The following is a 27695-nucleotide window of genomic DNA, read 5'->3' on the forward strand; positions in this document are numbered from 1 at the left end:
ACTATACTCATTTCCCTAGTTGATCTCCTACCAACAGCATAAAACGTGCAAGTACACGGAGAGTACCACTTTGGGTTTTTTATTTTTAACACGGTTTTTTCACATTTCAACTGGAATATCTGACTCTCCCATTGTTTCATTTTCAAAAAACAAAGCTCCATTCACCTCCGTAACATGAACTCTCTGGATTAAATTCCCCTTTTTTATAAATTCAGAGCAAACCCCTGTTGGTTTTAGATTTCCAGCACCGTAAGTGGATGACAATTTTGTTCTTTGAGTATAAACCGAAAAGAAAGTAAATCAAAACATTCTCTGCTCACAGCAGGTATTTGAGAAACTTTCTGGGTTGAAAGGAACAGTACTTTGGTAAGACCTGTGCAATAGCCTACATATCGGATTTCCCTATCCAGCTGTCCAGAGTCCCATTAGTGCCTCTTACTATTATCAGTCTCACGCTATAATTAGAACAGCTTATGGTTTATTTGGGCCTTTTTCAAAACCAGATTTCCTTCCCAGCCGTAGCTGTCATTCAGAAGTACATGAATAGTATCTTTCAAATTAATTTAAATTTTACATTATTTTGTGACAAACAGGAATAAAATGCATTCAAATCAGTAGAGCAGCTCTTTCTATTAAATGATAAACACTTTACTTACCCTGGGTGAGATGTTTTCATTTGGCATCTGATTTTGCTCAGACAGGCCCCAGGTCCTTCTCCTTTCCCAATGACAGTCTTTATCTGCCTCTTCGGTATGACACAAACCAGCCTGCATTTGCAAGCTTTCTGTCTCCTCGGGGATTTGTGTTGAAATGACACCTTCCTGACTGGGAAACAGAGCACTGGATTCCCTAACCTCTGCTGCAGTCTGGAAAGATTGTCCTATATTACTTACATATCTGCAAAGCTCTTTAGGGTTTAACAACTTTAAAAGGTTTCTTCTTAGACTTTCTGTTAAAGTACAGACAGCCTGTCTTGCGTTTTCCTCCGGCAAATTTCCTCCCCCCTCCTCTAGCAGCAATGGGCTTTCACCCAGCAAGTCCTTGTCCGTGATGTTTTCTGTCATTGTCTCTGAAGCCTGATTTGTCAAAGCACCTACGCCACTAGTAGAGGAGTCCACCTCGGCACGTACATTATCCTTGTTCTTCGATTTGTCAGGTGAGAAATCTGCTGCTGAGTGGCCACTTCCATTATTTTCTTCAGTTCTGGGATGGTCATTTTCAATGTCTGCAGATGCAACAGGCACTTTATACTTTTCTTTGTCTTTCAGACTGGTACTTTTATCCTGGTGGTGTCCAACAGTGAGAGTCATCTCTGTCTGCAAAGTTGACTGGCTGTACATAGAGGGGTCTCTCCTTACATTTACTCCTTTGAATTTTGAGTGATGACCACAGAAGCCAATGGTGGTATCCATAGGCGTACTGTTATCTGACACTTGGAACAGACAAGGCATTTCACTGAGGAAGTAAGCACACCCATCACAATCCTTACTCAGTTTTAAATCACCTTCATCATCACTTTCTAATAAAAATTGTAATTTCTTTTTCCAGATTTCATTTTCATGCGCTGTCAGCACATCTGAACATTCGAAATACTCTAGGTCATCATCAGAAATGTCATCACTTGGGCTTGGAATTTTCTCTGCATAAATATCCGGAATAGCGGCAGAATTTTCAGAATCATCTTTTACAAAATAATTGTGATTTACTATGGGAGTATCTGCCTGCTCACTGAACAGGGCGTTCATGTTTAGAGGTCTACTGAGCCCGGTCTTTTTACATGCCTGGACATCTGCCAGAGACTGACCAGATACAGAGTCTTCCGTGTTAAGGCAACAGTTGTCTGTGCGGTAAGTGATTACATTTGAAGGGCGGGAATGCACCTGTCTGCTGCAGTATTTCTCTGCTTTTCCAGCAGCGACACTGACCATGCTGTTAAAATGAATTAGGTCATCACCATTCTCTGAAAAATCCCTTAGGCAGGAAATATTTTCCTGGGTTTTAAATACATTTTTTACATCCATGTTGTCTTCCGTGTTAGGCAAGTGTCTGTGGGATTTCCCAAATGGGGACAATACTTCTGCTTTTCTGAGCTTCTCAAGCAGTAAACCACTGATTTTTGAAGAGTTAGAATCCGGTGAAATTAACATGGGGTCACCCTCATAGGGGTAACTCTGGTGGTGTGCAAAACGTTTCTCGTTCTGCTCATTTTACCCTGAAGTCTCCCACATTGTCATTTAGGTCAACAACAAATTCTGGAGAGGTTTTGGGTTTTGTATCTGATTTCAGGCCAACACAAGTCGAACAGCAGGTCATTCTAGCTGTCAAACTGTTTCCAGGTACTGTTCAATGAAGCGCAGATCTTGCTCTGTGCACCTGCAAATAAAAGAAACCTGAAGTTTAAAATTACTTCTAAAATGGGTCTACATATTTTCTAAAAGGTGGTCAATTGACACACAGTTGCAAGCATTTTCAAAAAAGAGAAATGGTCATTTTAAAATCAAGATCAAACAGTAAAGCAGTAACCATAACCAACCTATCAATGCGATGGCACTTAATGGAAACACATTGTAACTGTCTGGAGTGATTTGTACTAGGAAAACAAATTCTTAAGTATGCCTGCACATACAGGGAGCAGCACAAAACAGGCTTTAGCACATGTTGTTTAGACATTGCTAAATGCAAATAGTAATCTGCAGACAATGTACATTTTCACATATGCATGATTTCTACAGGTACCAAGTACCTGCTATTTTGGTAGTCACACTGGCACAACAGTAGGCTATTGCTTGAATTGGCATCATAGAGATATAAATTCCAAAATCTGTTTGCAGAAATACCTGGAACAATCAGTCTGTTTAGATTTTATAAGGCTATTTCTGTTTAACACAATTGTATTGCGTTTTGGCTTGATATTTGTAATTTCTGTGGTGAGAGAACAACGAAATGAGGCTGGTTAGCTTCAATTCCCTGTTCCTATTGAGTCTTACTTTCAAACAGCTGTGCAGTAGCAAAACAGTGTGGCAATGCAGAATTTACATAAAAACAAAGTGAAATACACCAAAAAGGCTTCCAGTAGCTGAATCCAGAGAAATATGGAATCATCTCTCTCTTCTTGTAAAAAAACCTTGTTTCCTAAGCATTCTCAAATCTTAGGATTTTAGCTACTTGAGATGTTTTTGTATACTACTAGAGGCACTCTGGGTCATTCTTCACCACGGAGTACCCACGCTAATCACAGCAGGACTCTTCCACAATCCAGGGATTCACTCATCAGGGAAAGCAGTGTAGCAGAACTGAGTTTCAAGTGGATTTGAACTCATGAAGGATGCCAGACTAAAAGCACTGAAAAATGGTGACCTGTTTTTATTCACAGAACTGGTATGACATGGAGAACAGCAGGGAAAACTTTCTTACCATCCTGCTGAGCTGATGAAGCAATTTAAAGACATCTCTATTCATTCTCCTTTTCCTTCTCTCTGCTTCTCCCACTGTGACCTTTTTAGCTAATGTCTCTCTCCCGGCTGCAAGATCACCAGCCACTAGCACCCTAGCACAGCAACCTTTCCCAACGCCCTTTCAAGCACTTTATAGCACTCTATCTGCTCTCTGCCGGGCCACAGGCAGAGCAGTCATTGGACCTGTCACCACCCAGCTTCGTGTCACAGTCCATTGCAGACACTGATCAAAGTCAGTTAGTAAGAAAATATGTGGGAGCCAGATTAGCGCTTAATGGCTAAATAGCAAGGGGCTTGCGTGGCTTGCTTGGAATCTGCCTCTCATGCAAAGAGCACAAAGCAGCTAGCTGTATTTTCATTTCCTTGGGGCAAACCCTGCTACAGACACCATTTGCACAGAGTTACCTGGGAGGAGAAAAGCAGGAAGAGAAGGTGGTTAACAGGAAGGACACTGGAAGGGACAATGTTAGGTTGCGCGATAAACAGTTTGACCCCACGCACACAAAGGAGTGCAGAGGAACAACACCTGATGGGGGAACCAGCCCAGCACCCTATCCCAGCATACAACATATATGTGTGTTGTATACAGGCGCGTATGTGCCTACGACGGACACATGCTCAGCCTCACTGGCTGGACTTGCGGGCATGGAGCTGCAGCAGCCTTGCCATAAGGCTGCTGGCTTCAGCACCTCCTAACAGGCAACCGGGGTCAGCACCGGGCCTCTGGAGTGCACGAAGGGAGGAGAGGAGAGGAGAGGGGAGAGGGTTCAGTATTTGTGATATAAGGGGGAGCGGGAGGAGGCAGTGAAAAGCCAGCAGAGAGGCGACGTTTTGCCAATTTAGTCTTGGAATAAATTGGCAAAGGTCCAGCACACAAGGAAGCGGAGGCCAACAGGAAAGGATGAAGAGCCAGCCTGATGTGCCCCAGAGGTATATCGTTAGCTCAGAGGTGTAGCCAGGAAGTTGCCAGAAGACACAGAAGATGACAAAACAGCTTTAAAGTAGTGCAAGCCAGCCTGGTCACAGTGGTTAGAGATGCTTTTCAGCATGAACTATGAGGGGGAAACACGCATTGCTGTATACAGCGTTGCTGACGTACAGAAGGTTTCAGGTTATCCACACAGGAGGTACAGGGCAGGAAGCTGGTGCGCAGGCTTCCTCACACTACCACCTTTGAGCCTGAGAAGCAGTCTGGTTCAAAATCCCTCTTCATAGGGGCTTCCCTGCTGAAGATGACAAGAAGAGGATATTGAGAGGATGTTAATGCATATTGTAGTGGTTTTAAATAATCTGGACCCCAGTCGACTGGCCCTGGGCCAATACTCTATGCTTGCTTCACGCAGACCTTTGAACTACAATCTAGACCATGCGTCCAACAAGAGCCTGGAGAAAAAAAGGCATTGGATCCCATTATCTTCAGCCTTTCAGATCTCTGATCACATTTTGCTTTCCATTCAACTCTAAAAAATGTAAATATTTAACAGAAAAAAAAAAATGGAGCAGTAGAGATTAATCTTTTCCTCATCCATTTTATTACGGTGCCATGGAATTACCCCCCAGCATTCACCCATCTCTTCTTAAATATGTATTTGCCTAATGTTCCCTGTTGCATTCTTTCAAATCTGCTTTCATCTTTGCTTTCAGAAGACCAGATGCCTCTTTCCTCTTTTTTGGAGGATATAAGCTATTTTAAAAGCATGGTAATTTTCCCAGCTGAAAAGAGCTTTGGGAACATTTTTTAATGCAAACTGACTCATGAATACTCCTTACTGAAGCAATTGTGCTATAGCTATCATTATCTCAGTTCAGCTGCATTTTGACATTGAGGGGAAAAGAGCTGTCAGATGTCTCGATATGAAAATTAGATTAGATTGCTGTGCATTTTGTCAGATCCAACAATGGAAATTAAAGCAAAATAACATCCCATGAGGAAAACTGCAATAAATGCTGGTTTTCCACCCAAGATAGAAAGACATTATTTTTTTTAAATCTGGGGAGAAAATACAAGGTATCAGATTAAACCATAATTTCAATTATTAAATTTAGATAGAAATTGGAAAGAGAACTGTTAGCATAATACCCTCTCAGCTCCTCAAGAAAACTTGTGATAGAAGGTGCATAATGAAATTCACTGAGGAAAGATGAATGGGAGATCATTGTAACTGACCATCAGCTATTGACTAGTAACCTGAGAATAAGCTCAATTCCTAAAAAACTGGGGTTTGAACATTTGGTGAAAAGACAACATGAGAACATTTAAATGTACAACCGTGTTCTGGCTGCTTATCTCAACCCTTGCTCTGGAAACCAGTGACGCTACTTGCTGAATCAGGCACTAGCTAATGACAGGACCGTGAAGCAGAGCCACGTAGGAGAACTTAACGCCACCAGGTTTTAGCAGGTAATGGTAAGAAAGGTGCCTATTCTGGTTATCTAATGATCTGTAAACATATTTTCCATCTCCTACTGATTAGAACAATGGCGATTGTTGGGGAATTTTTATGGTACACCTTGAGGCCAATTAAATACATTTGTGCTTAAACGAAATAAAAGAATACTTAATGAGCAATGCATTTGGCAGAGTCCTACTGCCATAAGCGGTTCTACAAGGAGTCTGCAAAGATCGTCAGGAGCCCATTCCTTACGTACACTGGCACCAGCACCCGTCCCCCAGCGGCTGCACGGGCGCCTCAGCCAGGCCACGGTCCATCCCCCAGCCCAGCTCTGCTGCCCGACGGTGGCCCCTGAGCGCTCACGCTGCAGGATGGCTATGAGACAATACTGTGGCTGTTTCTTATCTCATCACCAAGGGAAACTTCACTCCCTTACTGGAGTAGTTCGGTCTCTGGCATTCCTGCTTCCAGGCAGCTTAACCCCTTCTCCAGTTGGGCCTTCTTGCCCAATAATCTTGACAGATCATTCCTCAGTCACAAATTACCACTGCTGAGCAGCTACCATTTGAATTTCCCCTTCGCTATCCCCGGACACGTCGGCTTCCCCTTTCCCCTTCCTCCACCCCTCTCTCAGGTCTGTCTCCACTCCCACGAAGAAAACCGTATGCATATCACCAGGGTCTGATGTTGCCTAAGCTTAATGCCCTAGGAACTAAGGATAAGGGAAAACAAAGCTGGCAGCAGCAGGAAAACGGTAACCTGAGAACTGTGGCTGGATACAGAAGGGTTGGTATGATGTGGATATAGAATCACTGATATGATTTAGGAGAAATATAGAACTGAGGAAAACCTGGAATGGTCAGATTAAGAAGGCAGCAACAGGCAGTAAAGATCCTTTTATGGCAGGAAATAATCAAAGTGTTTGTGAGAAACAATGTTTCAAATTATATTATGCAAAAGAATGGCTAGAAAAAGCATCAAAATGGCTAAAACAATCACTCAACATTTGTCTAAGGAAAATATGTAATAAAACAAATTCAAGTAAATTTTCAGGAAAAAATGCTTTTTATTTAAAATTCATACTTTGTCATAATTCCATACTGGTTTTGAAAAACTTATTCATAGTGAAAATTATTCATAGTGAAAAAATTGTCTGAAACTCCAATTCTAAATAAAATTTTTAATTGTTCAAACTTATTTTCATTAAAATGCCAACATTTTTCCCCATTTGAAATGTATTTTTAAAATAAAAAATGTTTAATATTTGATCATTTATTCCAACCGAGACCAAAACATTTTTGAAAAATTACACTTTAACACGGAAGGAACAATGTTTAGATGAGTTTAATTTTTAGTAATAGCCATTTTGCAGGTGGCTTTGGACCCAAAGCAGCTTCTAATGGAAGGAACTGTGGGCTTAATCCTAATGTCAGCAAAAAAAATTTTAACTGACAAAAATATACAAATTTGATCAAACTTAAAAAACAGCCATTAAGTTTCCTCTCTCGCATCACATTTTTTTCCTACTTTGTTTAGTTATAATCAAAATGGAAATCTTCCTTTGTAAGCAATTTTACATTCACAGAAGTTATTTCTACAGAAAGCTCATGCATTTTACAAGTCCAGGAGAAAATGTGTGTCTTTCTGTGGGGTTCCTTTCCTCTAGAGCCAGTGGAAAAAATTCCCTTCACTACCTCTCTGAAGTTTTTTTCTTTTATTTACTATCTATTCATCATGTAATCTCTGTTCTCTGTACAGTCCTGCTCAGCCCACACCCTTATTCCATAGGATTTATTCCTACCTTTCAGATGCACTTGCTCCTCCCACTCTTTCACAGGACCTGTCAGTCTGTACCCATGTATTGTCTCTCTTCTTATCATTACGGCACCAGCTTTCTGGGGCAGGGACCGTTCTATGTATTCACGTGCTGCCTGGCACAACAGGCACCTGATCTATGCCTAAACCTTGTATAGTACTGCAGTACAATTAATACATGTAAACATGCTCTGACAACCACGGCATTGTCTAGGTCCGTTAAAAGCTCCACATCGGTGCATAAATACCCCTGTACAGCTGTACATGTTCTGCAAATGCCCCGCTTTACACCCACATCAGCGCAAAGGAGTGGGAAAGAAGAACCTGCATTAGCCCACACAAAGGGTTATCTTAGCTAAACACACAGGAGGAATGAAACTGATAATCCTCCTATGTTTCATATTAAGAAATATCCTTCCATCAACTAATATTTCGGTCTCTTTATACCAGGTTGACACTGGATCTGGGGTACCTGAAAACACAAGGAAAATGGATAGCTCCATAAATAATGTGTGTTTGTAATAGCCTTAGATCACACACACCACGTCTTCAGTAACTCATCTGCCATTGCCCGCGCTTGTGGGGCCACACCAAATCTGGCAGATCCCTTTTGCTTAACTTGTCAAGGATTAAGTTTCATTGAACTTCTACACACAAACCTACAAATGTGTAGAGTCCATCTGCAATGCAGATATAGTTTTCTATAGTCCATTCCTATGAATAGTATAAAATTTGTGGTTGAATCATTGAGTATTTCCTGCTGTTGTTTCTGCAAAAGGATTATAACCAATAGTCTACTCCCCATTAATTCTCTGTGTTAATCAAAAATCCGAGGATGTATTTTTGAAGGTTCTGTGCATCATGAAAATCTCCATTTTCAGTTTCCAGAAAAATAAATCTCTAAACCACCAGCCACTACAATAAAGAAAAAACCTTGAAAACAAGAAAAATAAATGTCCTAAAATAAAAAGAAAAACAGAAAGAGGCATATCTGTTCGTATTTTTTTAAGCTATGTGATTTTCAAGCCAAAGCTCATTAATTTCTTAAGTCCTGATGTGGTTTTTGAACACTGCTTGATGACAGGTGAAGCGGTAGCTCTCTCAGACACATCAGTATTAGTCCAGCAATTCAACAATTCAAGCACTGCAGTTCAGAGCAGATTTGTGTTCTTACAGACTTCCTGGGCAGCTTTCAAGGGAGGACTTCTACACAGCTTCTCCATAAATCTCTCATCCTTTTGAGGACACGCAGTATAGCCAAAAAATTGGTGAGTGTCACAATTTGCAGAAAGATTCATTTCATACAGTTTCTACTGAAATTTTATGAAATGAACTTGAATGCAAAATTAAGTAACATGAACATTAAGTAAAATGTCACAGGCAAGGTGCTTTTATATTGTATATGATGAAAAAGTATTTAAGCTGTGCACAAAACTCTTGCAGAGTCCAACCCTAGCTCTGCAACATTTCAAATAAATTATTCTTTTATTATCCAAGAACACATACTAAGTAACAAAATTACGCATGTGAATAACGTCTCAATAATTTATCTCATATTACCTAGGAAGAAGCATTATTTAGATAATTATATTTATTTGGGTATAGCCGAGAGTAATTATATTATATTTAGATAACTACATTTATAATTATATCTAATACAAATAAATATATGACTTATCACACACTCTATCTCTGGGTCAAAAGTTCAATTTAAAAAAAAAGGAGTAAACAGGTTTCCTCTTGATAGCAATTATATTACTTGTTTCAAAGTGCTTGCTGCCTTTTTTTGTATATTTACTTAATTAAACATCAAGAATTGCAGTTATTTTTCTAATAACAGAGTAGATGCCAATTGCTAGTATACACCTCAGCAGTTTTTTATTTTAAAAAAAAAAAAACAAAACAAAAAAACCCAAACCCAAAACAAAACAAATAACAAAAAAACCCCAGCAGATGACTCTACAGCACCAGTTTGATCCAAAGTCTCTCTTCCGAGTAACTTGGGTTTAGGCCCAGGTCCTAAAGCAGGTATTTTAACTCTACCCTGGGTGGAATTCTCCTGGCTTCAAAGGAGCCATTCAGATTTGCACATTTCACAGACGCAGGTGAAAGTCCTTCACGGTGAAGGCAGTCACAGTACAGGTTCAGGATTAAAAACCATCCTGCAGAGCATGGGAATTTGAGCAGATTCGCCCCTATAGGCCTGTTGGACGTTCTTATTGCTCTTAATATAAAGTCACAGAATGTTTTGGATTGGAAGGGACCTTTAAAGATCCTATTGCAAAGACTACTTTAAATCTGATAGACGTGATAACAGAAGTATGTTTCAAAACCAGGACTGACAAAAGATGTGGGAAATAGTTATGAACTAGAAACTGCTTCCATGGGACAGAGGGAACTTCTCCTATATCAGGATCAAGCTCTTTATCAGGAAGTTCTTTATTTCTTTGTCATCGCTGATTTTAGGTTTTGTCTGACTCGTGTTTTTTGGTAGGAAAGAAAGAGCTGTGCTGAATGTCATCACTGTGATAAGAAAACAGAACTACACTACTTTAAATGAGGTTCGAGAAAGACCTGAACATACAGAAAGCACAATCTTCCTCCTGCGGACATATGTGTATATGGGGAGGATGTGGATGCATGCATAATACAGGCTGCTCACCCACTCTTTTAACACTTCTCTATCAGACTGATCTTGTTTAGAAAGTCAGTGGAGTATTTGCTTATGTGCTTCATTGTTTATTCTGAGATCCTTGGTCTGAGACAACAAATTCCCCAAATGCCAGCAGTTTCCTACTATCACCTCCACTCCATAGGCCAAACTTTGGGATCTGGATTTGCCCTTTTGAAAAACAATCATTACCCCCTGGACTATCCTACTAAATTCGGATTTATCAATAGCTCCTTCTCCATTTGCCTGGGCAAACTATATACATTTTCATACATCCCTTTTTAAAGACGTTATATTGGCAGGTAGCTTAACCACAAAGAAAGTTGGTGGATATGATTAGACTTCAGTTAAGATAAACGTGAAAAATCTCCAAACCAAAATAACCACAAAACCTTTCTTCATGATGAACAGAAATGCTCATATACTGTGCAGATCCAACCAGAAAGCTAGCTGGTATGGACAGCAGGATGTTATTATATTGATTAAAGGGAGAGAAAGCAGCAAAAGCAGAACAGAAACAACAAAAAAAGCAGAAAGGAATCTCCACTACCCACATCATCCCCAGAAAATTCTTAAAGGGGCAGTGCCTAAAAGGCAGGACTAGGTGGAACTTCCCCCCGCCCGGGTCTGTACCCATGCCCCTGCCTCACGCTGGAATGAGTGCTGCACACACGCTCTTCCTCCCTTGCCCTGTATTTGGCACAGACAGAAAACACAAGCATGCCGGATATAACGCAGTCCTGCCGCAGCCTGGCCAGGTTCTCGCTCTGCATGATCAAGTACTGAGGAACGCAAAGGCGATTTAGTCTAGACACAAACAGGAAAGTTTGGTGTGAAGCGCTGGCCACAAGAAGGCTTCTATGTGTAATCACTGATTTCTACAGTCCTGCTCAGGGAAACAGGACTTTATATGCACTTCTGTCAATAAATGTGAAAAGCCATATACCACAGACAGAAAGTCATAGCGATTCCCAGCATACCTATATGAGAACCGAAAGAATAACATTTACTGCAATAGCTTGCATAGCAAATAACTTGAAATAGCAAACGTAGCTTAAGATGAAATATTACTGCTTACAAAGCTTGTGTTTTTATGATCCTGACTCTTGGGTTGCTTGCGTTTTTATGACTCTGACTCTTGGTTTGCAGAGATACAAAGACATCATAGGCATAATCACTGAAATAACCTTACAGATCCTTTCCAGAATGACCAACTATGGCACCATATGTATAATACACACCCTGTCATCTAGTCGTCTGTGAAATCTTGGTGTCCTGCTTAAATGCAGTTACATTCCAAGGTTAATGCTAATTGCCTTTCCAATCTCCCTGGAAGTATTTCTCAAATATTAACTTTCTTGCACAGAGTTTGCATATGGTTTGTATAGCTGCAACATTCCTCTAAGAAATCAATAGCCATAATTCCATCCACTCCCCATTCCCAGCCTGCCAATTGTTTTGCATTTGGGAATACACACATTTTTTCACTTCCTCATCCAGGGCATGTCTCAACAGAGATTTTTTATTTTGTAGCAAATTCCAGAAGTTTAGCATTTTTCTTCTTCCAAAACAAAACATAGACTTTTCCCGTTATGCAATAAACACAGACATTGCACACCAATTTAGATTTCTTAAATGAGGTATATTCCCTGTATGGAAATACGTACGACATATTTATATTTACAATAGGAAACATACAACTTTTTTTTTCTGAAAAGGTTGCCATGCATGTTTTGCCATATTTAAATGCCTTATTTTCATGTGTCTCTTTTTAAACTTTTCCTTTAACAGAAATCAAAGCTTTTAATAAAAGTTTTCCTTTAAAAGTTTCATCAACATTGGCATGTTTCTGTGAATCTTTGTTTTTCCGTGCATCCACCAGTACTGATGGAATCAAATTCCACATGAATCCGCTTTCCTCCACTCCAAGTCTATACAAGCTTTCCAAAGTGATTGTGCCAGACAGCCATTAAAACATTTTCCAAAAGTGTTGTGATCATGGCTACATTCTTAAACGTTGTTACCTCGTAAAAGTTAAAATTTCCAAGACAACAGAAACTGGAATTCTAGAATTCAATTATAACGTTGTGAATTCTATTCACAATAGGGCTATTTATAGCATTTATACAACAGTTTTCTTACTATAGAGTCTAACATTTGATGGGGCAAGAGTAGTGACAACCCACGCACGCAAGGATTTACCACTGCATTTTCTATTTGTTTCTGCACCTCATAGTAGTTCTGCCTGACTCAGTTCTGTCTGAAATCCCTAATGCTGGAACACAAACAATAACTATAACCATATTATTCTTCTATAAATCCAAGACACTGCAACCAAATCAAACATTTAGAGCAGCATAGTTGTCAAAGAGCGTCTAACGTCAGAAATCAAACTAGCAAAATACTGTATTATCTAAACCAATTATCATATATCTATTGTATTAACAAGGCTCGGATAAGAAAAACATCAGCGAAGTTTTGGCTCTTCAAAAAGCAGATGTCTGGAAAATACGTCCTTGTCAAATATACCGTGATATATTGTGTTTCTTCAACTTCCCACATCCGAGGCTTTTTCACAGCTCTTATATTAGGGTACTACCCATTGTAAACAGCACCACAGTACAAAGGAAACACCACAGCTATAATTTGTTGGTTAAATGTAAGAGGATTAAACGACTGGCTCCGCATATCTCTAACAAAGACCTTAATATAGAGTAATTAAAACAAGCAATCACAGCACAACTCTTAACACTGATCTGTCTTAATCTATTTTTAACATTTGTCAAGCATCTGACACTGTCAGCGTAAGCAATTCATGCACCTAGCCTGATAATGCTACCAAGTGACGAGATTTTTTTCTCAGGAATGGAGGAAATTCTTACCTAATGAGTATTAGGCCATGCAATATATATTTAGAAAGAATAAAATGCATATTCCAGGATACCTAGTATCACTTACACATTCTTTAGAGAAGGAAGCTTGCTTTTGTAAGATTTTTGCAATGTTGTTTGTCTTGCTGAAACTCAGTGGAAATAGTACCAGAGCGTAATTTCAGAAACATTTAGCAGAATTCTAAATGCAACATGTTTAAAAAAAAAAATCTATCAAGATGTGCAAAACTGGCTACACTTCAGGAGAAGCAAATAACAAATCATACTTCCTGTTCAATAACAGTATAAATCACTATATTCATGTAGTGCATTAAGAATAAAGTAACTTGCTCCTCTTTGTTTATTTACCTTTCATGATACGCATTCTATTTGCACACAGGAGAAAAAACTAGGCAAGTAATTTTAAAAGCATAAACAATTTGACCCCTCAAACCATAAATGCACACTTACCCTTGAGTGCTCTTTCTTTAAGTTCTAGAAGTGGGCCAGGCCTGTGGTTTGACTCTGCGTAACAAGACAAAAGACATTTAATTTATGCATGTTGTTTCAAGAGCTGAGAAGCTAGCTGAAAGATTCAGCGTTGTTTTGCTAGTGTGACCTTAGTATAGTGAGTCTAATCACAGAACAGTTTGACTTTTAAGAGAGACTATTTCATTACATGCAGCAGATGGCTCTTCCTGAGAAAACCTCAGCCAGACAGAGCGAGAGAGTTGGCAGTGATGAGAGGGCACATCCTACTTCCATAGAAGTCCACGGGAATTTTCTCATGGCCTTGAGAGAGAGGAAGCGTTGGCCTTAGCTTTTCATAATAAAGCACAGGGTTGTTTTTTAAAGCACGTGCTTAAGTGTGCTTAAACTGCTTTGCTAGACACGTTGGGAATTTCTTGCTTGCTTGAAGTTAAGCAGACAAAAGTTCTGTTGAACGTGAGAAAACGTGCAATCCCTAACAAGTAGGTTGAGGAAACCAAAGGTGGATAGTGAACTTTTAACAGTCACTACATAGAAATCCACCTAACAATTCACATTCCTCAAAGGCAAATAAGTGAATCCTGCAGTAAGAAAGCATTCCCACTCCTGTTACCCAAGAAGCCAAGTCTCACACAGGAGGAACTTGAATGAATTGCACAAACTGCTCTGAGCTCAAGGGATCTAGAAAAGGCTGAAGAGCACATTTTGTGCCAAGTTTTTCTTGAGCATTTTGCTGAAAGCACAACTGAAACCAGTTATGAGATACTACAGGGCTAAATACTTCTTGCTGCCAGTATTATCTAGACCCAGATAGAAAACTGGTGTGTTCAGCAATAAATACAGCACCTACAACCACCCTCATTCAGGAATAGCAGCAGGGATATCTACGTTTTATATAATAGCCTAATAGTCAAAATAATCCCCAAAGAAATGAGAGACCAAGATTTAAAACCATATTCAACCTGAGGTAGTTTAACTGTTTGACACTGTAGGAAGACACACAGCAAGCACAGACCATAGGCTCAGGTGGGTGAAAGGCACCTGCTGGATTTTCGAGCACCTAAGTCATACACAGCTGTGAATAACTACGTATCATCAGGAAGTCAAATTCACTGTCTTACCTGTATCCATTTTGCCAAGCAGATCGGTTTTGCACCTAAATTAGGAGAAATAAACTATTGGTTAATGGTGCAGGAAAAACCCACTCAACACAACTTCTTCGAGTTAAATGGCTTGTTTTTCAGATTCTGGACCCCACGGAAGCGACGCTATACTGCCATCTGCTCTGCAGGCAGATGCAAGGCTGTTTTGACTAGTGCTGTGCAACCCATGAGACAACAGACTCTGCTGAACAGCAATACTTATTAGTTTGGTCTCAATGCTCTGCTACTGCAGCCACCTGGCTTCCAGCTTGCTCACTGGGAAGGCAAGGCAAGCTTGCAGACACATAAAAAAATACTGCAGAAATACAGGCAGCCACATTTGAATGCTTGATCACTGATTAAAAATTTTAGTAAAATTACTTTCTAAGGCACTTTCAGTCCACTTTGAGCAAGTTGTCATTCTAGAGAGATGAGAACTCCCCTTAGATCACAGCCGCACTCATCTGTCCATCAGCAGTGATGGAGAGCAGTCATGGAAACATCTCTCCTTGGGAGACTCTTCCCAAGCAGTACCTCCTCTCCCTCACTAAAAGACATGCAAGGCACCTGACCCCTTAAGCCGGGCGCTTGGCTCATCTGGGAACTGACAGCACGCTGGAGGGAGAGTATGTGTCACAGAGAAGAGTTCGTGGCTGTGTTGGCTGCAGTTAGATAAAGCTGTTTCTCCTCAAAGCGAGACCTCTCCCCCCACTGTTGAATCATTTTTGCCCCGTTTATCCACCCGCCCGACTCCTCGCCCTCTCACAGGAGAGCGGCTCCCAGCTCTCTGGCCGTGTCTGGCCTTCTCAGCGCCAGCTGCCCACGCCGGCAGCAGGTCTCGGCCTCAAAGCCAGGCGCTCAACCTCCCTATTTCACAACGGGTAAAACAAAACCCTGACCGGCTCCCTCACGCTGTCAGCAGCGCCGGAGAGCGCAGCCCCGGGCCGAGGGAAGACCTCCTCCTTCCGAAGGGCCACAGGCCTCCCAGGCACAGACATGGCGCCGGCCCCCTCAGGGGAGGGCGGGAAGCCGGCGCCGCGCGCGAGGGAACAGCTGCACCGCGCCTGAGGCGCGCCGCACCGTGCCGTGCCGTGCCGTGCCGCGCCTCGCCTCGCCGCGCTGCCCTGCACCGTGCGGCTGCGCCCGGCGCGTCCTTCCGGGCGGGAGCGCCGCCCCGCGCGGGCCGTGGCTGGCCGCCGCTGGGGAGGCCGGAGAGGGGCGATGTCGGAGCCGGTGCGGAGCGCGCCGGGGTCCCTGCCCCTCAGCCGCCTGGCGGAGCCGCTGCTCCGGAGGCTCAGCGAGCTGCTGGACCGGGCAGCGCCGGGCAAGGGCTGGCGGGACCTGGCGCAGCGAGCGGGGAGCCGCGGCAGGGTCCGGCTGAGGTGAGGGCGGCCTGCGGGGGCGGGCAGGGAGCGCGGCGGCCGGCGGCGGAGGCTGCGGGGTGGCCCGCGGGCCGGGGCTGCGCGGGGGGCGGGAGGGGCCTCGGCGGGGGCGGGCTCCTGCGGCGGGGAAGCCTTGGCGGAGCGGAGGCTGAGGCCGTGGTGCCGCCGCGGGGTCGAGGGTGGGGGACGCGGCGGCCCGGGGCGCCTCCCGGAGCCCTGCCTCGTCCGTGGCTGAAAGCACACGGGACCGCGAGCGATGCGGCCGGCCGCGGGTACCGGTCCTGCAGCCAGCGGCGGGGCGGCGCGGGTGAAGCAGCTGTGGGTCCGCCTTTGCTTTCCAGCTCCCTTATCAGTTGGTACTCGAGCGCAGAAGAGCAGCTGAGTGCTGCAGTTGTTCTGTGGCCGCTTCTGCCCGAGCGCAGCGGTGCCCGGCCTGTGCTGGCGATGCTGCGTTTGTACGGAGGCAGGGCGCGTCCGCTGACCCAGGCCCCGCTGCTGGGGTGCTGGGCAGGCAGGGCCGGGGGCACGCAGCCCCTCTCTGGGAGACGGGCGCTCAGTCCCACGCGCGGGCTTCCAGTGAAGAAGTACCGGGGCGCGAGCGTGGGTTTTGCTTTGCCGCCTTTGTAGCTGGAAAGCATCCCCTTGCACCTCGCCTGGCTTTGCTCAGCGCGCGTGCAGCCGACTGCTTGTCCTAGACCGGGAACGTGGAAAATGGTGACTGTTCCCTGTGGCTCCTGTTGTCTCTATTAGGGTAAACACGTTCATTTTCTTCAACTCTTTCTTCCTAGGTCACCTTCTCTAGATTGCTTCCTGATCGTTTTACTTCCTGTGGCTTTTCAAGATTTTGTTTAGAGGGTAGTATCTCAAAAAAATGAGGCATTTCAAGTGCAGCACTGAATGTACGTTATGAAGATGTGTCCTTTCTCTATTATGACTATATTTGTTAATGTAGGGAAATAGAACCTGAGGACTACAATATGATCCCTCTGTAGGGCCTGGGGCTATGTTTGTTTCTCTGTATTGTCCAGTAAAATGCTATGGAGGTCTACTTGATCAGTGAAACTGTCTCGCCCCCAGCTTTGCATGGCACTGTGATTTAATGAAAGAAGCACTGATGAATCTTTTTAGCGGGAATACATAAACTTGCGTTCCCTTTCCATAGCTGTATTTATTTCCTTGTTATCTGTGTTGTTTTAATCTGCTGTGATTGAAAGTGCGTGAAGACTTAACACCAGAATTCAAAACTATTCATGTTTATACCTGGAGATGAATTTATTGGAGCAGTTGACTGCACTGCAGCAGTAGACGTGTGTATCGGTTAAGCTGCAGCAGTCACTCGTTTTAACAACTGCTCTGAAAATCAAAGTCTTCCTGGACTTTCAAGTTAGGTTCTGACTCACTCTTTACCGCTTCTGAATTAAGCACATGAAAATGAAAGATGCTGTACTTGTTTTTCTGCTCAGACTTTAAAAAGTGAAAATTAGAAGATTTCTTAATACATTCGGTCAGAATTGTTAGGTACAAGCATCTGTTGTTTTGTAGCATGCAACTCGCTAATACCACTTTCTGTCTGTGGAGGTGTTGCTGTATAACCTTTGAACTCCTGAAACTTGAAGGAAATACTGCAAATACGTCAAAATCAGCTAGGAATTTCCCATCTCTATTTTTTTTTAGTGTTTTGTTTGTCTACAAGTGACTTTTAATTCAGCTCCTTTCTGAGGAAAAAGTAGTAAGAAGGTCTATGCCATGACTTTCTCATATTATTTTGTAGCCCTCTGGATTTAGAGCAGTGCTCTCTCAAAGTGCTGGAGCCAGAAGGAAGTCCAAGCTGGAGTCTCCTGAAACTGCTGGGAGATCGGGGTTGCACTGTGGTGGAGCTTGCGGAGTTCTTGCAGGCCCTGGAGCATACAGAGGCTCTTCAGTGTCTCAGCCATTCAGGTCAGTTCTGGTTTGTCCTTTTGCTACAACTGTATGTTTTACACTGGAAACACCGAAGTGCTTGTTTTCTACAGTAAGTAAAAACATCTTTAGTGTTTGAATTCTAGTACTTGGTGTTCGTATGATTACCATAGTAATTGGCTCATATGATTCTGAGATTAAAAGTAAGCCAAGTACATAAGCAGGCTTAATGCAGTGTTGTTGTAGACTTGGACTTGGCTGCATAGATATGACAGGTGCTGTCATTCCCTCTGCTGTCTTGGGTTCTGTATCAAACTATGCCTTTGGGAGATGCTCATAGAACTGAAATGGTTGAGCTAGAAAGACAAGTAGTGTTGCCAGCCATCTGTTTGGGGTACAGGTTTCGTTAACTGCATTTCCTAGTTTACTGTAATTGAAGGGGAAGGGTCCAATTAGTGCCAGTTCTGGTGCGTATTGGATCCAGTCCAACTTGCTAATTGGACAGAAAAACAGACTAACTTAGGATAGAACTAGATTATTGTCTGCTAACACATTCAAAACTTGCTTCTTCACAAAACGTCCAGGAAGTGGGGCAATGCAAGGGAATGCACAGGTAAAACCATGTAGACCAAGTGCTTCTTGCTATAGTACAAAACCAGGGCCCTTTTTTATGTCCTCCTCCTTCAGGATGTGGTAAAATTCAGCCCACTAGGAAGTTGCAAAAGCTTCTCTTCAGAGTGGGGAGTGGAAATGAGACTATCGGGCTCCTTGCTATACTGATAGCTGTCCTGTTCTTTGGACAGTGTGAGAAGAGAAGCCATGGGCTGAGAACCATTGTTACGACAACCTTGGAACTTTTAAAGTAAATTATAGTAATGCTTTGCAGCCATTTCATCTAGTTAAGGCTGCTGCTTCTTACTGTACTAGGAGAACCATGGTGTGTTGAATGAGGTGTGATTGTGTTACATGATCGCTTAGTCTAGCTGAAGTATACCACCGGAGGCTTGGCAGGGAGAGGGGAATTGGTGGTGTAACAGTGTGAGTGGATCGCGCTCATGGGGCAAGAGTTGAGGTGGAGGCATGGGCTGTCCTGCACTATGAGTGCTCGTTCCTTTTTATTGTTCTCTGTGTGGTGGCTACTGGGGGAGCACTGAAAACAGGAATGGTCCTGGTTCACATGTGTACTGCAGAGTGCCTGCACGGAGCCAAAATGTTGTGCTTTCTTGATCTGTGATTATCTCAAGTATCACCACCATTGAACTGAGGATTTTTGTGTGGCTGTCAGTCAAGTTACATTTTGAAATACATAATGAGGTCTAAATCCTGGGTAAAGCAGGAACTTGCTACATAGCAGAATTGTGAGATAGTGGTATCAATTAGGGAACTGGATAGATAGCGAAGATATCCTTGTATTGAGGAGAACAAGCCAGTAAGTGGACTTGTGTCAAGATCCCTTGGAAGTGCAGAGGTGGTCTTGTTATAAATGAATCTCCTGCAGGACAGTATGATCTGTGATGGAATGGATTCAGCCTCCTCTAAGGAGGACTGAGTAGCTTCATACAGACTGGGAAACTGGAACCAAGATAAACCAAAGCAAAGGGTATTTGAAGAAAGTTTAGGTCAAAAATAACTTTCAACTATTTAAAAAGAAGTGGTAGGCCATGATATTTGCAGTGAGTTTAAGTGTTCAGGGGTGGTTGATGCTTGAAGTCAAAGTACAAATTGGTAACTGCCCATTTGTTCTAATACACCAAAAACAGCTTAAGTTTTGCTCAAGTTCCTTTAGGAATGGGATTGTTTAATGCAAGACCTCTATAGCTGTCATACTGGTTTGTTACACTGTTTTCTACCAGCTTAGTAGATGCAGTTAAAAAGACACAAACCGTTGTGAGCCTATGAGAGTACTGGTTAATGAGCGTACAGTTCTGATGCTGCTTAGAGGTCTGTTTTGGCAGCGATACTACTTCAGTACCTTTATGGCAGAGATGTATTGTTACAAGCTGGGACATCGCTTTGTTTGCAGCAATACAGGGGATCTCTTGAAGAATCATAGACTCCCAGAACCAAGTTCCAGGACTTGTTTGTCTCTCAGAACTTAGAGACTTGCCTATCACATTGCATTAACTCCACAGAAGGTCGTCTTCCTATAAAGACACAAAAAAAAAAGTGATGATAACTTTAAAACTTCTCCTTTTTGGTAGTGAGAAAGCCTAGGCATCTTGTTCCTTTAGTCACCTCTCTGTCCCTTTTCTTCCCTTTTTTTATCTTGTCATGTTGTGAACTTGCTGGAAATGAATGAAATGCGAAGAGCTTTCTCCCAGGCTAAGAAGGAAAAAAAGCTTAATACGCAATTTGTGGTATTAGTCTAGTCCTTATGCAACATCACTGAGTTGTGGGGAGCAAAACGAGCAAAGAGGTGTTCTGCTCTGCAGGCGGGTCTCTTACTGCAACAGTTTAGGCACTTCAGTCTGAACGTGAGTAGTTGAGACCAAGTTTCCAGAAATGACTGAAAATGTTTAGCAGTGTGTAAGTTAAGAACGTAACAGTTGGATTATAATTAAGATTATGAGCACTTAATTTGCACTGCGTGTTTCAGAGTCTGGTAACCATAAATGTCAATTTGCTATCCTCGATGGTAGAACTTGAGCTTTGCATTTTCTGAGGAAAATCAAAGAAGTATTCATGTATCTTTGTAATCATTCAGAAAATTGAGCCAGAAGGTTTTCTTTTTGACCTGTTAAATTCTGTGATGCTTGCAGGAAGTAGTTGTATAGTGCTGAATGAATTGCAGGAAAATAGATGAAACTGTGAAGAAATTATGAATCAGATTTCTTAGAACTTTTTTTGAAATACTTGCAAGGAGTGCAAAATACTAATCTTTCAGTGAATGCGTTTTTCTCAACTGCTTTCTTAAGAGATGTTAGTGATGCAAATCAGGAGAGATTTAAAAAAAAAACAAGTTGGGTCTTTGGAAAGAGCAAGTAATCTTAATTTTTCTGTCCTTTAAATTGAAATAATATAATTCCCGTGTTCATCTTGGTTAATGTTGGGTGATTGTGATGCTCAAAAACTGTACTTAACACACTCCCTTTAACTATGAAAAACGGCGAAGAAAGTGTTAAATGAGGAACTGAGGTAGAGATCTTCAGGGCTAGGGTATAGAGGGAAGTTATTTTGGAGAAAGAAAGGCAGGGAATTTTCAAGTCATGTAGCTACTTTGGAGTAGCTGCCTCCGTGATCAACTATTTCAGAATAAGATTGCGTGTGGAGGAAGTTAATATAGCCTGCTTCCCTGCTAGACAAACATTGTACGATTTCCAAATGTCGTATAATCTCTGTTTCAGTCTGTTGACCACATGAGTTTCTGTTCAGGTTTCAGCCCATTGATCAAATTATTATGGTTTCTTTCCTCAAACATTCTCTGTTAGGAAAAAGTTCTGATGTGTGACTAAGCCATTAAGTAGATGAGGGGGAAAAAAGCAGACAAAAAGAAATTTTTTTTTTTTGTTTGTTTTTACACTCAAGGCAGAGTGTAATAAGAAGGCTTGGAGCAAATGATAATCTTGAGTCTTGTACCGGGATATTTGCGATCTCTTTCAGTACTGATAACACACTAATGTACTAGCTTTTGCTGAACACTGTTTGCACAGCATCAAAGCCTTCTCCATTTCTCCTTCTGCCCCCGCAGTGAATAGATTGGGGGTGTGCAATAGGGTGTGTGAGGGGACACAACCGGGCGGATGACCTGAACTAACCAAAGAGCTATTCCGTACCATATAACATCATGCTCAGCAATAAAAGGGAAAAGAGGGAGGTTTGGAGGGCCTAGCCATCTTTTGCTTGGGAACTGGCTGGGCATCGGTCTGCCCACGGAAGGTGGTGAGTGGTTGCTTTTGCATCACTTGTTTTGTTTTCTTCCCTGTTCTTCCACTCATCCTTCACTTACTAAACAATTACTATTTTTGTTTGTTTGTTTGTTTTATTTTGACCTCCAAGTTTTCTTGTTTTTATTCTTCCTTTCCCTCTTCCCCCATCCCACTGGGGGTGGGGGTCTGTGTGGTGCTTATCTGCCCACCGGGGTTAACCCACAACCCTAGTATTGTAGCAACTAGTCATTCATGTGTAGTATTGCTTGTGGTCCCACTGGGGTCGTTAAATGCATTTTACCATCCATAGCAAATAACGCTTTAAATTGATGATTTTTGATGGCTTATCAGCTCAGTGTTGCTGAACACCTTGGTCATAGGTCCATGTATTTTTTGACAGCAATGTGAGGTTAAACTTTCTGTTCTGCGGTTGGCTTCCCCCCCCGCCCCCTTCTTCTGATGACCTTGGTTATACCAGTGGATCTGTGTTTGGGGTCATGCTGTAACTAGATCTCTGGAATGGTCTAGGTTAAGAAAACAACTGGATCATATCAGACCAGCGTCAGAATTTCTCTCACACTATTTCCTGGCAGTTAAAATTTGAAGTGGAAAATTTAACCTTGCAGACTGGCAAAAGAAAACCCCAGCCCTGTGTTCTACAGGAGTCGAAGGCATAAAGCTGAAACCAGTGTTACAGCTGATACGGTTGCACAAGGAATAGTAGAAAACCGCACTATGTTGTAGTTAAACTAACTCTTACTGTTTTGATCCATCCCTCAGGCTGTGCTTAATCTTAATCTGAAGATTAACAACTCAAAGAAGTTGTTGAGAGTGAGCAAACTCTCAAAACTGGGAATACCTTTCCCAGAAGGGGTCTGTGATGCCATTGGAAGTAGTATTAGCTTTAGTGAGCAGAGAGCGAGAGGGATTGGAGTATCCTAAAATTAAAATGTCTGAATGATCTACTTTAAATCTTCAATAAACTCTGTAGAGTACTGATCAATTTAAGCATGGATTTTGTGTAATGGAAGACAATTTTGAATGTCTTAAAGACATATTACTAATTGGAACTGTGTGTATACTCAGTGCAAACAAATTATTTTCAAGTATATTTAATGACAGAAACTGTCTTTGCTCAAAGGACAGTTTAAATGCAAATCTGAATTGTGGAATTGTATTTCTTAATAACTTTCCTATGTGTAAATTCGTTCTTAAAGGTATAAAGATTGTTGTACAGCCAGACTCTCAAGCAGTGCTCCCTGGTCAAGTCGTCAAGCTGTGCTGCTGGGCAACAGGACACCCGTTCGTGCATTACCAGTGGTTCAAACAGGAAAAAGAGGTAATAGTTGATACAGAATATAGGTTTATTAAGTGGTGAAAATAATAGGTAATGATTTTGGATTATTTTTTTTTTTTTAAGACTGTTACTCTTATTTACAAGGAGAGAAGATTGCTATATATACTAATAAAAACAGAAGTTTAAGAAATGCTGCATAATGACCCTATCAATGTGCTAAAACAATAAGGTGGTTCCTTATATTCAGACCGCTCCAGCCTTGGAGGCTGATCTTGGGATGTGCCAGCAAGGAAACTGTAAGTTTAGTTGTCTCTCAGCCTACCAGGAAGTTTAACACGGGCTACTGACAAACTGCCGCACTGGAACAAATGCCAGTCACTGTTGGTCTTGTACAGATGGAAACTGCTTTCCTAAGAATGAACAGTTGAAGGCCTGAACTTGGTGGTGCCACAGACTTGTTCGATAAAATACTGGAATGCGTATGAGCTGGTGTCTCTGGAATTTGAATGGCAGCACTTATACCCATATCTCTGGTCCTGGTTATCTTTCTACAAGATGAATGCACTTTTTTTTTAATGTTATTTTATTGTAAGTACTATTTTTAAAAATGCAGTAAATTTATAGTATTTTAAATTCTGTTAGGACTGAAATTTTTAACTCATTTTCTACACCTTTCTAAAAGTTTATCTAGATCATCCAAAATATGGCTTAAAAAATATGATTACAGTCATTTCCGACTCATTACAGTTAAAATATAGTAAAAAATAATTTTTCTGTGAAAGAATGTTGCAGTTTCCCGGTCATAGATGAATATATCTTAAGACTAGAGCTGAATGTAACACACATGCTAGTTGGAGTGGTGCTTAAGAAATTATTCTGAGTTATTTGTGGCGAAGGGTAAACATTATTAATTTCAGGAAGCGCTTTTCAACTGCCTTAAAAGCTCAGAATTGTCTTAAAGAGAGGTATATGAATTATTCTTGGAAGAAAGCCTGTCTCTGAGCTACTAAATACATAGAACAAGACTCTCTCATCCAAAAGTTTCAAGTAAATTAAGGAGTTGAGGCTGGTAGTATGGACATTGAAATAAATGTTAGGTCCTGGCTTAGACTAAATCAATCTAAATGTAAATATTCCTTGTCTCACCTGTAATTCAGGTTCCCCATGGTAATTCTCCAGAGCTGGTTTTGAATCCAGTGAATGTAAATGATTCTGGCTTTTACATCTGTCGAGTGAACAGTGAATCTTCCTTTGTGTTCAGTCGGTGGGCACGACTTGAAGTTTGTGATCTCCAGGGTACATCTCATGGTGAGTGGCAAAAACATTGTCTTCTGAAAATCTGTCTTCCCACTTCTTAGAGGAACTTGGGCCCCTGTTGCTGTCTTGCACAGGTGTGAAAGAGGGCTGATTAAAAATGCAGTATGCAATTATTGGGCTCTTGTGCTGGTCACAAAAGCAGAAAAGAAATGGAGTTCCACAGTGGTGGATAAGAATAGGTAAATGGAGAACATACACAGTCTCAGATCCTTTCAATTCTTAGGGGATTCTTGGACCAGAAAGGCAATTCTTTAACTCTCGTGTTGTTTACCTCTTGTTGTAACTCGCTAGTGACCAGACACACACAGTCTATTCTTAATGACTGCTCCGTGGGCTCTGGCCTAATAGTCAGGACTGTTTCCTCTTCATCTATGTGCCACCAGTCTGAGAAGAAAGGTATTTGGGTAGAGGAGAATCTAACGAGGTTCTCTGCCTTTCTAGAAAGAAGTCCTACCTTACCTAGAAGGTCAGAACAATAAACTACAGAGGAGCACTTGCTTGCTGGAGGCCTGGCCACTTCAGAAAATCTAGGTACTGTGGAATGGAAAGAGTGTTAACTGCACTCTGAGGAAACAGGACTGAGGTCTGGAATAAGGTTTGGCAGGTAGCTGAAGTGATAGATTTCCCTTCCAGTCACTTTGTCAGATCATCTTAGGCTATCGCAATCTTAGAGGTGTACAAACCAGGAGAGACAAATTGGTCAAAGCCCAGCACATTCTTTCTTTCTCAGAACACCGGGGGAAAAGAGGGAGAGGCTGGGGCTCCATGGATATGTGTGTTGCAGAATATATGTTTGCTAATGCAGTATTTTCAACTTCATATAACCAACCCAGGTAACAGTGAAGACATGCCAACAATTCACTGAAATAAACCTATGAGAGGAAGAAACGCATGAGTTAAACTGAGACTTTCTGGTGTGAATTCCATCTTCGTAGGTTTTATAAATGGTCAGCTAACAGCCAAATGTGTGTTACCTGCATAAGAAAAGCCACACTGGTTGAACTGTACCAGTGTAAGTCCGTATGAATTTATGGCACTGGCTTGAAGATACCTCTGCTTCATTGATGGGTTAATCTCTATCTGCAGCATATGTGATGAAAGTATGGAAGTGGAAGAAGTGTGAGGAGAACGGAATAATAGCAGAAAGCAAATAAGATTAGCTGTCTGCTCAACAGTATCCAGCTGGTACTGGAATTTGTTAGTAGAACGTAAAGAATCTTGGAAATTTACTTCTTGGAGCTAGTATATTAATACTGTGCATTTATTTCCAGTTTCTGACACTGCTGGAGTGGCGTCTTTTTGTTTTCTGGTGTGTGTAGGTTTTTTTCTTTGGTTGCTTGTTTTGGGGTTTTGGGTTTTTTTTACAGAATAGTCAGTTGCATTACATAGGCATTGACTCATGCACTGAGTCCGCCCTTTATAAACTTTCTAATTAAATACCTTCGACTTGCTTGCTATTGGCCTAAAGATGAGTGAGATAGAAATCAATTGCACTGTCTGCAGACTGTGAAGAGTACTTGTTTTGTCTTACGTCACGAGTCAAAGGTGTTTTCCGCTTGTATCCCACATATAAAAATTATTCATGTCAGGAAAAGAGAGAGAGAATCGATCTTCCAGTAAAAGATCAAAAGCTACTGCAATGTCATTTGAGGTGACCTTTTTACATCTTAATCTTGAACGTATTCTCGGTCCCTTATCTAAGCGATGATTTCTTCTACTTTTCTTTTGCTCCTGTTTCAGGTTCTATTCAGTTAGAAACCTGCAGTTTTAGATCTTGCTGATTACATCAGGCAGCTGAGATTAATAAGCTTGTAATGACTACTTAGAAAAAAAAAAATCTGAGAAAAACAGCAGTATTTTGTTTCACACTTGCGGCAAAAGTTTTGGTGACTAAAGGGCAGCAGGTATCCACAGACTAGTGCCTTGCTTTATGTTCCGTGGCTCTTGGCCAACCAGGAGCCATAGTGGAAGTGAATTTTAGCATGTTTAGGTCTTGGTGATGGGTAAAAGGATAAGGGGCAGGATGGATTGCTTCTTCCTGTAACTTTCCCTCTTAGGGTGCTTACAAAGAAACCTAAAAGGGGTATGTAGTGGTTGCACTGAATGAGTGCTCTCTATCTCCTGTAACGTGTGGCCTGGGGTTACTGGTGTTTCAGTTGAACTAGATGACACTGACAGTACCATTTCAGCAAATGTTGACGAGGTATGAAATCTTCTATTTCAGCTGCTGACTGTCTTTTTTTTTTTTTTTTCTTTTCCTGCTCCCTTGGTTGCTTTCTTTTTTCCAGATTTTTTTTTTCTCCTCTTTTCTCATTGCTTTCTGTTTGAGAGCTTGACCGTTCTCCATTCTGTAAAAGCTGTCTTTCATAGCTGGCTTGTGAGCTTGTGATCAGTGAGGCAGCCAGACACCATTCCGAAAGATACTGCTACAGGCTTGTCAGTGTATTTTGAGAGTGCTACAACACCAGGCTGTACCAAGGACAGCCTGTAAATGAGATGGCAGGTAAGGCGTCACACTGGAGACAGAAACCATGTTATCTTTCAACCTCATATTCTCTTTCACTATCTGTAACTTTGGTGTTCCTTGTCTTAAGACTAACGCTGTTTAATTTGACTATAACAGTAGTTCCTTTCCATCTTGTCTTACTTCTGTCTTTCTGCCCTAAAGGGAAATTATTTCTTTACATTTTGTTGAAAGATCCTGCTATCAAACTGGGATATTCGGAGGGAAGGAGGGAGAGAGAGAAGGTTCTGTAAAAAGCTGAGTGAAAGGGAGTAAAGTTTATTTTGGCATTTAAAAATCTTTTCTATGATAAAAGTTACAGAAAACAAAGCTCTTTGTAAGAAAAAAAACGAAAACTAAAACCATTATAGAAGTTGATAGAGAACATGGTAAGCCAGGGTCTCTGAAATGCCGTACAGTAGTGGTCATAGAACAGAATATTTGCTCAGGCATCTGTCAGTCTTTTTACCAGTATCAAGTCTGCATTAAGAAATAGAGCTTTCTTGTAAAAACGCTAGTCAACATTGATCATAAATATGAAACATCTGTTTGTAAAATCTTTGCAATACAAGTTTATAATGCACCAAGAAGCTCAG

General features: G+C 41.7%; 2 protein-coding genes and 1 long non-coding RNA gene across 13 annotated transcripts in view; 2 read left to right on the forward strand and 1 right to left on the reverse strand.

Annotated features, from left to right (window-relative positions):
- Positions 1–15959, reverse strand: part of ALPK2 (alpha kinase 2) — a 96917-nt gene extending 80958 nt beyond the window's left edge. For 4 of the 7 annotated variants that reach the window (XM_087772778.1, XM_087772779.1, XM_087772776.1 and 1 more), the window contains exons 1-2: positions 13676–13843; positions 657–2373 (exon numbers count right to left, since the gene is read on the reverse strand). In XM_087772778.1, coding sequence (XP_087628904.1) covers positions 657–2147 — 1491 coding nt within the window. In that variant the 5' untranslated portion in view covers positions 2148–2373; positions 13676–13843. Of the gene's footprint in view, positions 1–656; positions 2374–4554; positions 4682–13675; positions 13844–14814; positions 14850–15734 lie in introns of those variants that run through there. The other 3 variants (XM_087772775.1, XM_087772774.1, XM_087772777.1) reach the window with 3 other exon arrangements.
- On the forward strand, positions 1719–12172 carry LOC148053786 (uncharacterized). The gene is made up of 3 exons (XR_015707906.1): positions 1719–1847; positions 8840–8931; positions 10158–12172. It is a non-coding gene; the product is annotated as an uncharacterized LOC148053786 (long non-coding RNA).
- A 48-nt stretch (positions 15960–16007) lies between the features above and the next one.
- The window catches only part of MALT1 (MALT1 paracaspase), a 38205-nt gene continuing 26517 nt past the window's right edge, over positions 16008–27695 (forward strand). For all 5 annotated transcript variants that reach the window (XM_087772796.1, XM_087772797.1, XM_087772798.1 and 2 more), the window contains exons 1-4: positions 16008–16217; positions 17989–18155; positions 23200–23321; positions 24437–24587. In XM_087772796.1, the coding sequence (XP_087628922.1) occupies positions 16057–16217; positions 17989–18155; positions 23200–23321; positions 24437–24587 (601 nt within the window). In that variant the 5' untranslated portion in view covers positions 16008–16056. The remainder of the gene's footprint in view (positions 16218–17988; positions 18156–23199; positions 23322–24436; positions 24588–27695) is intronic.

The sequence above is a fragment of the Nipponia nippon genome, unplaced genomic scaffold, assembly GCF_047370975.1.
Source record: "Nipponia nippon isolate SJK-2023a ecotype South Korea unplaced genomic scaffold, ASM4737097v1 scaffold_37, whole genome shotgun sequence".
NCBI classification, from domain to species: Eukaryota; Metazoa; Chordata; class Aves; order Pelecaniformes; family Threskiornithidae; genus Nipponia; species Nipponia nippon.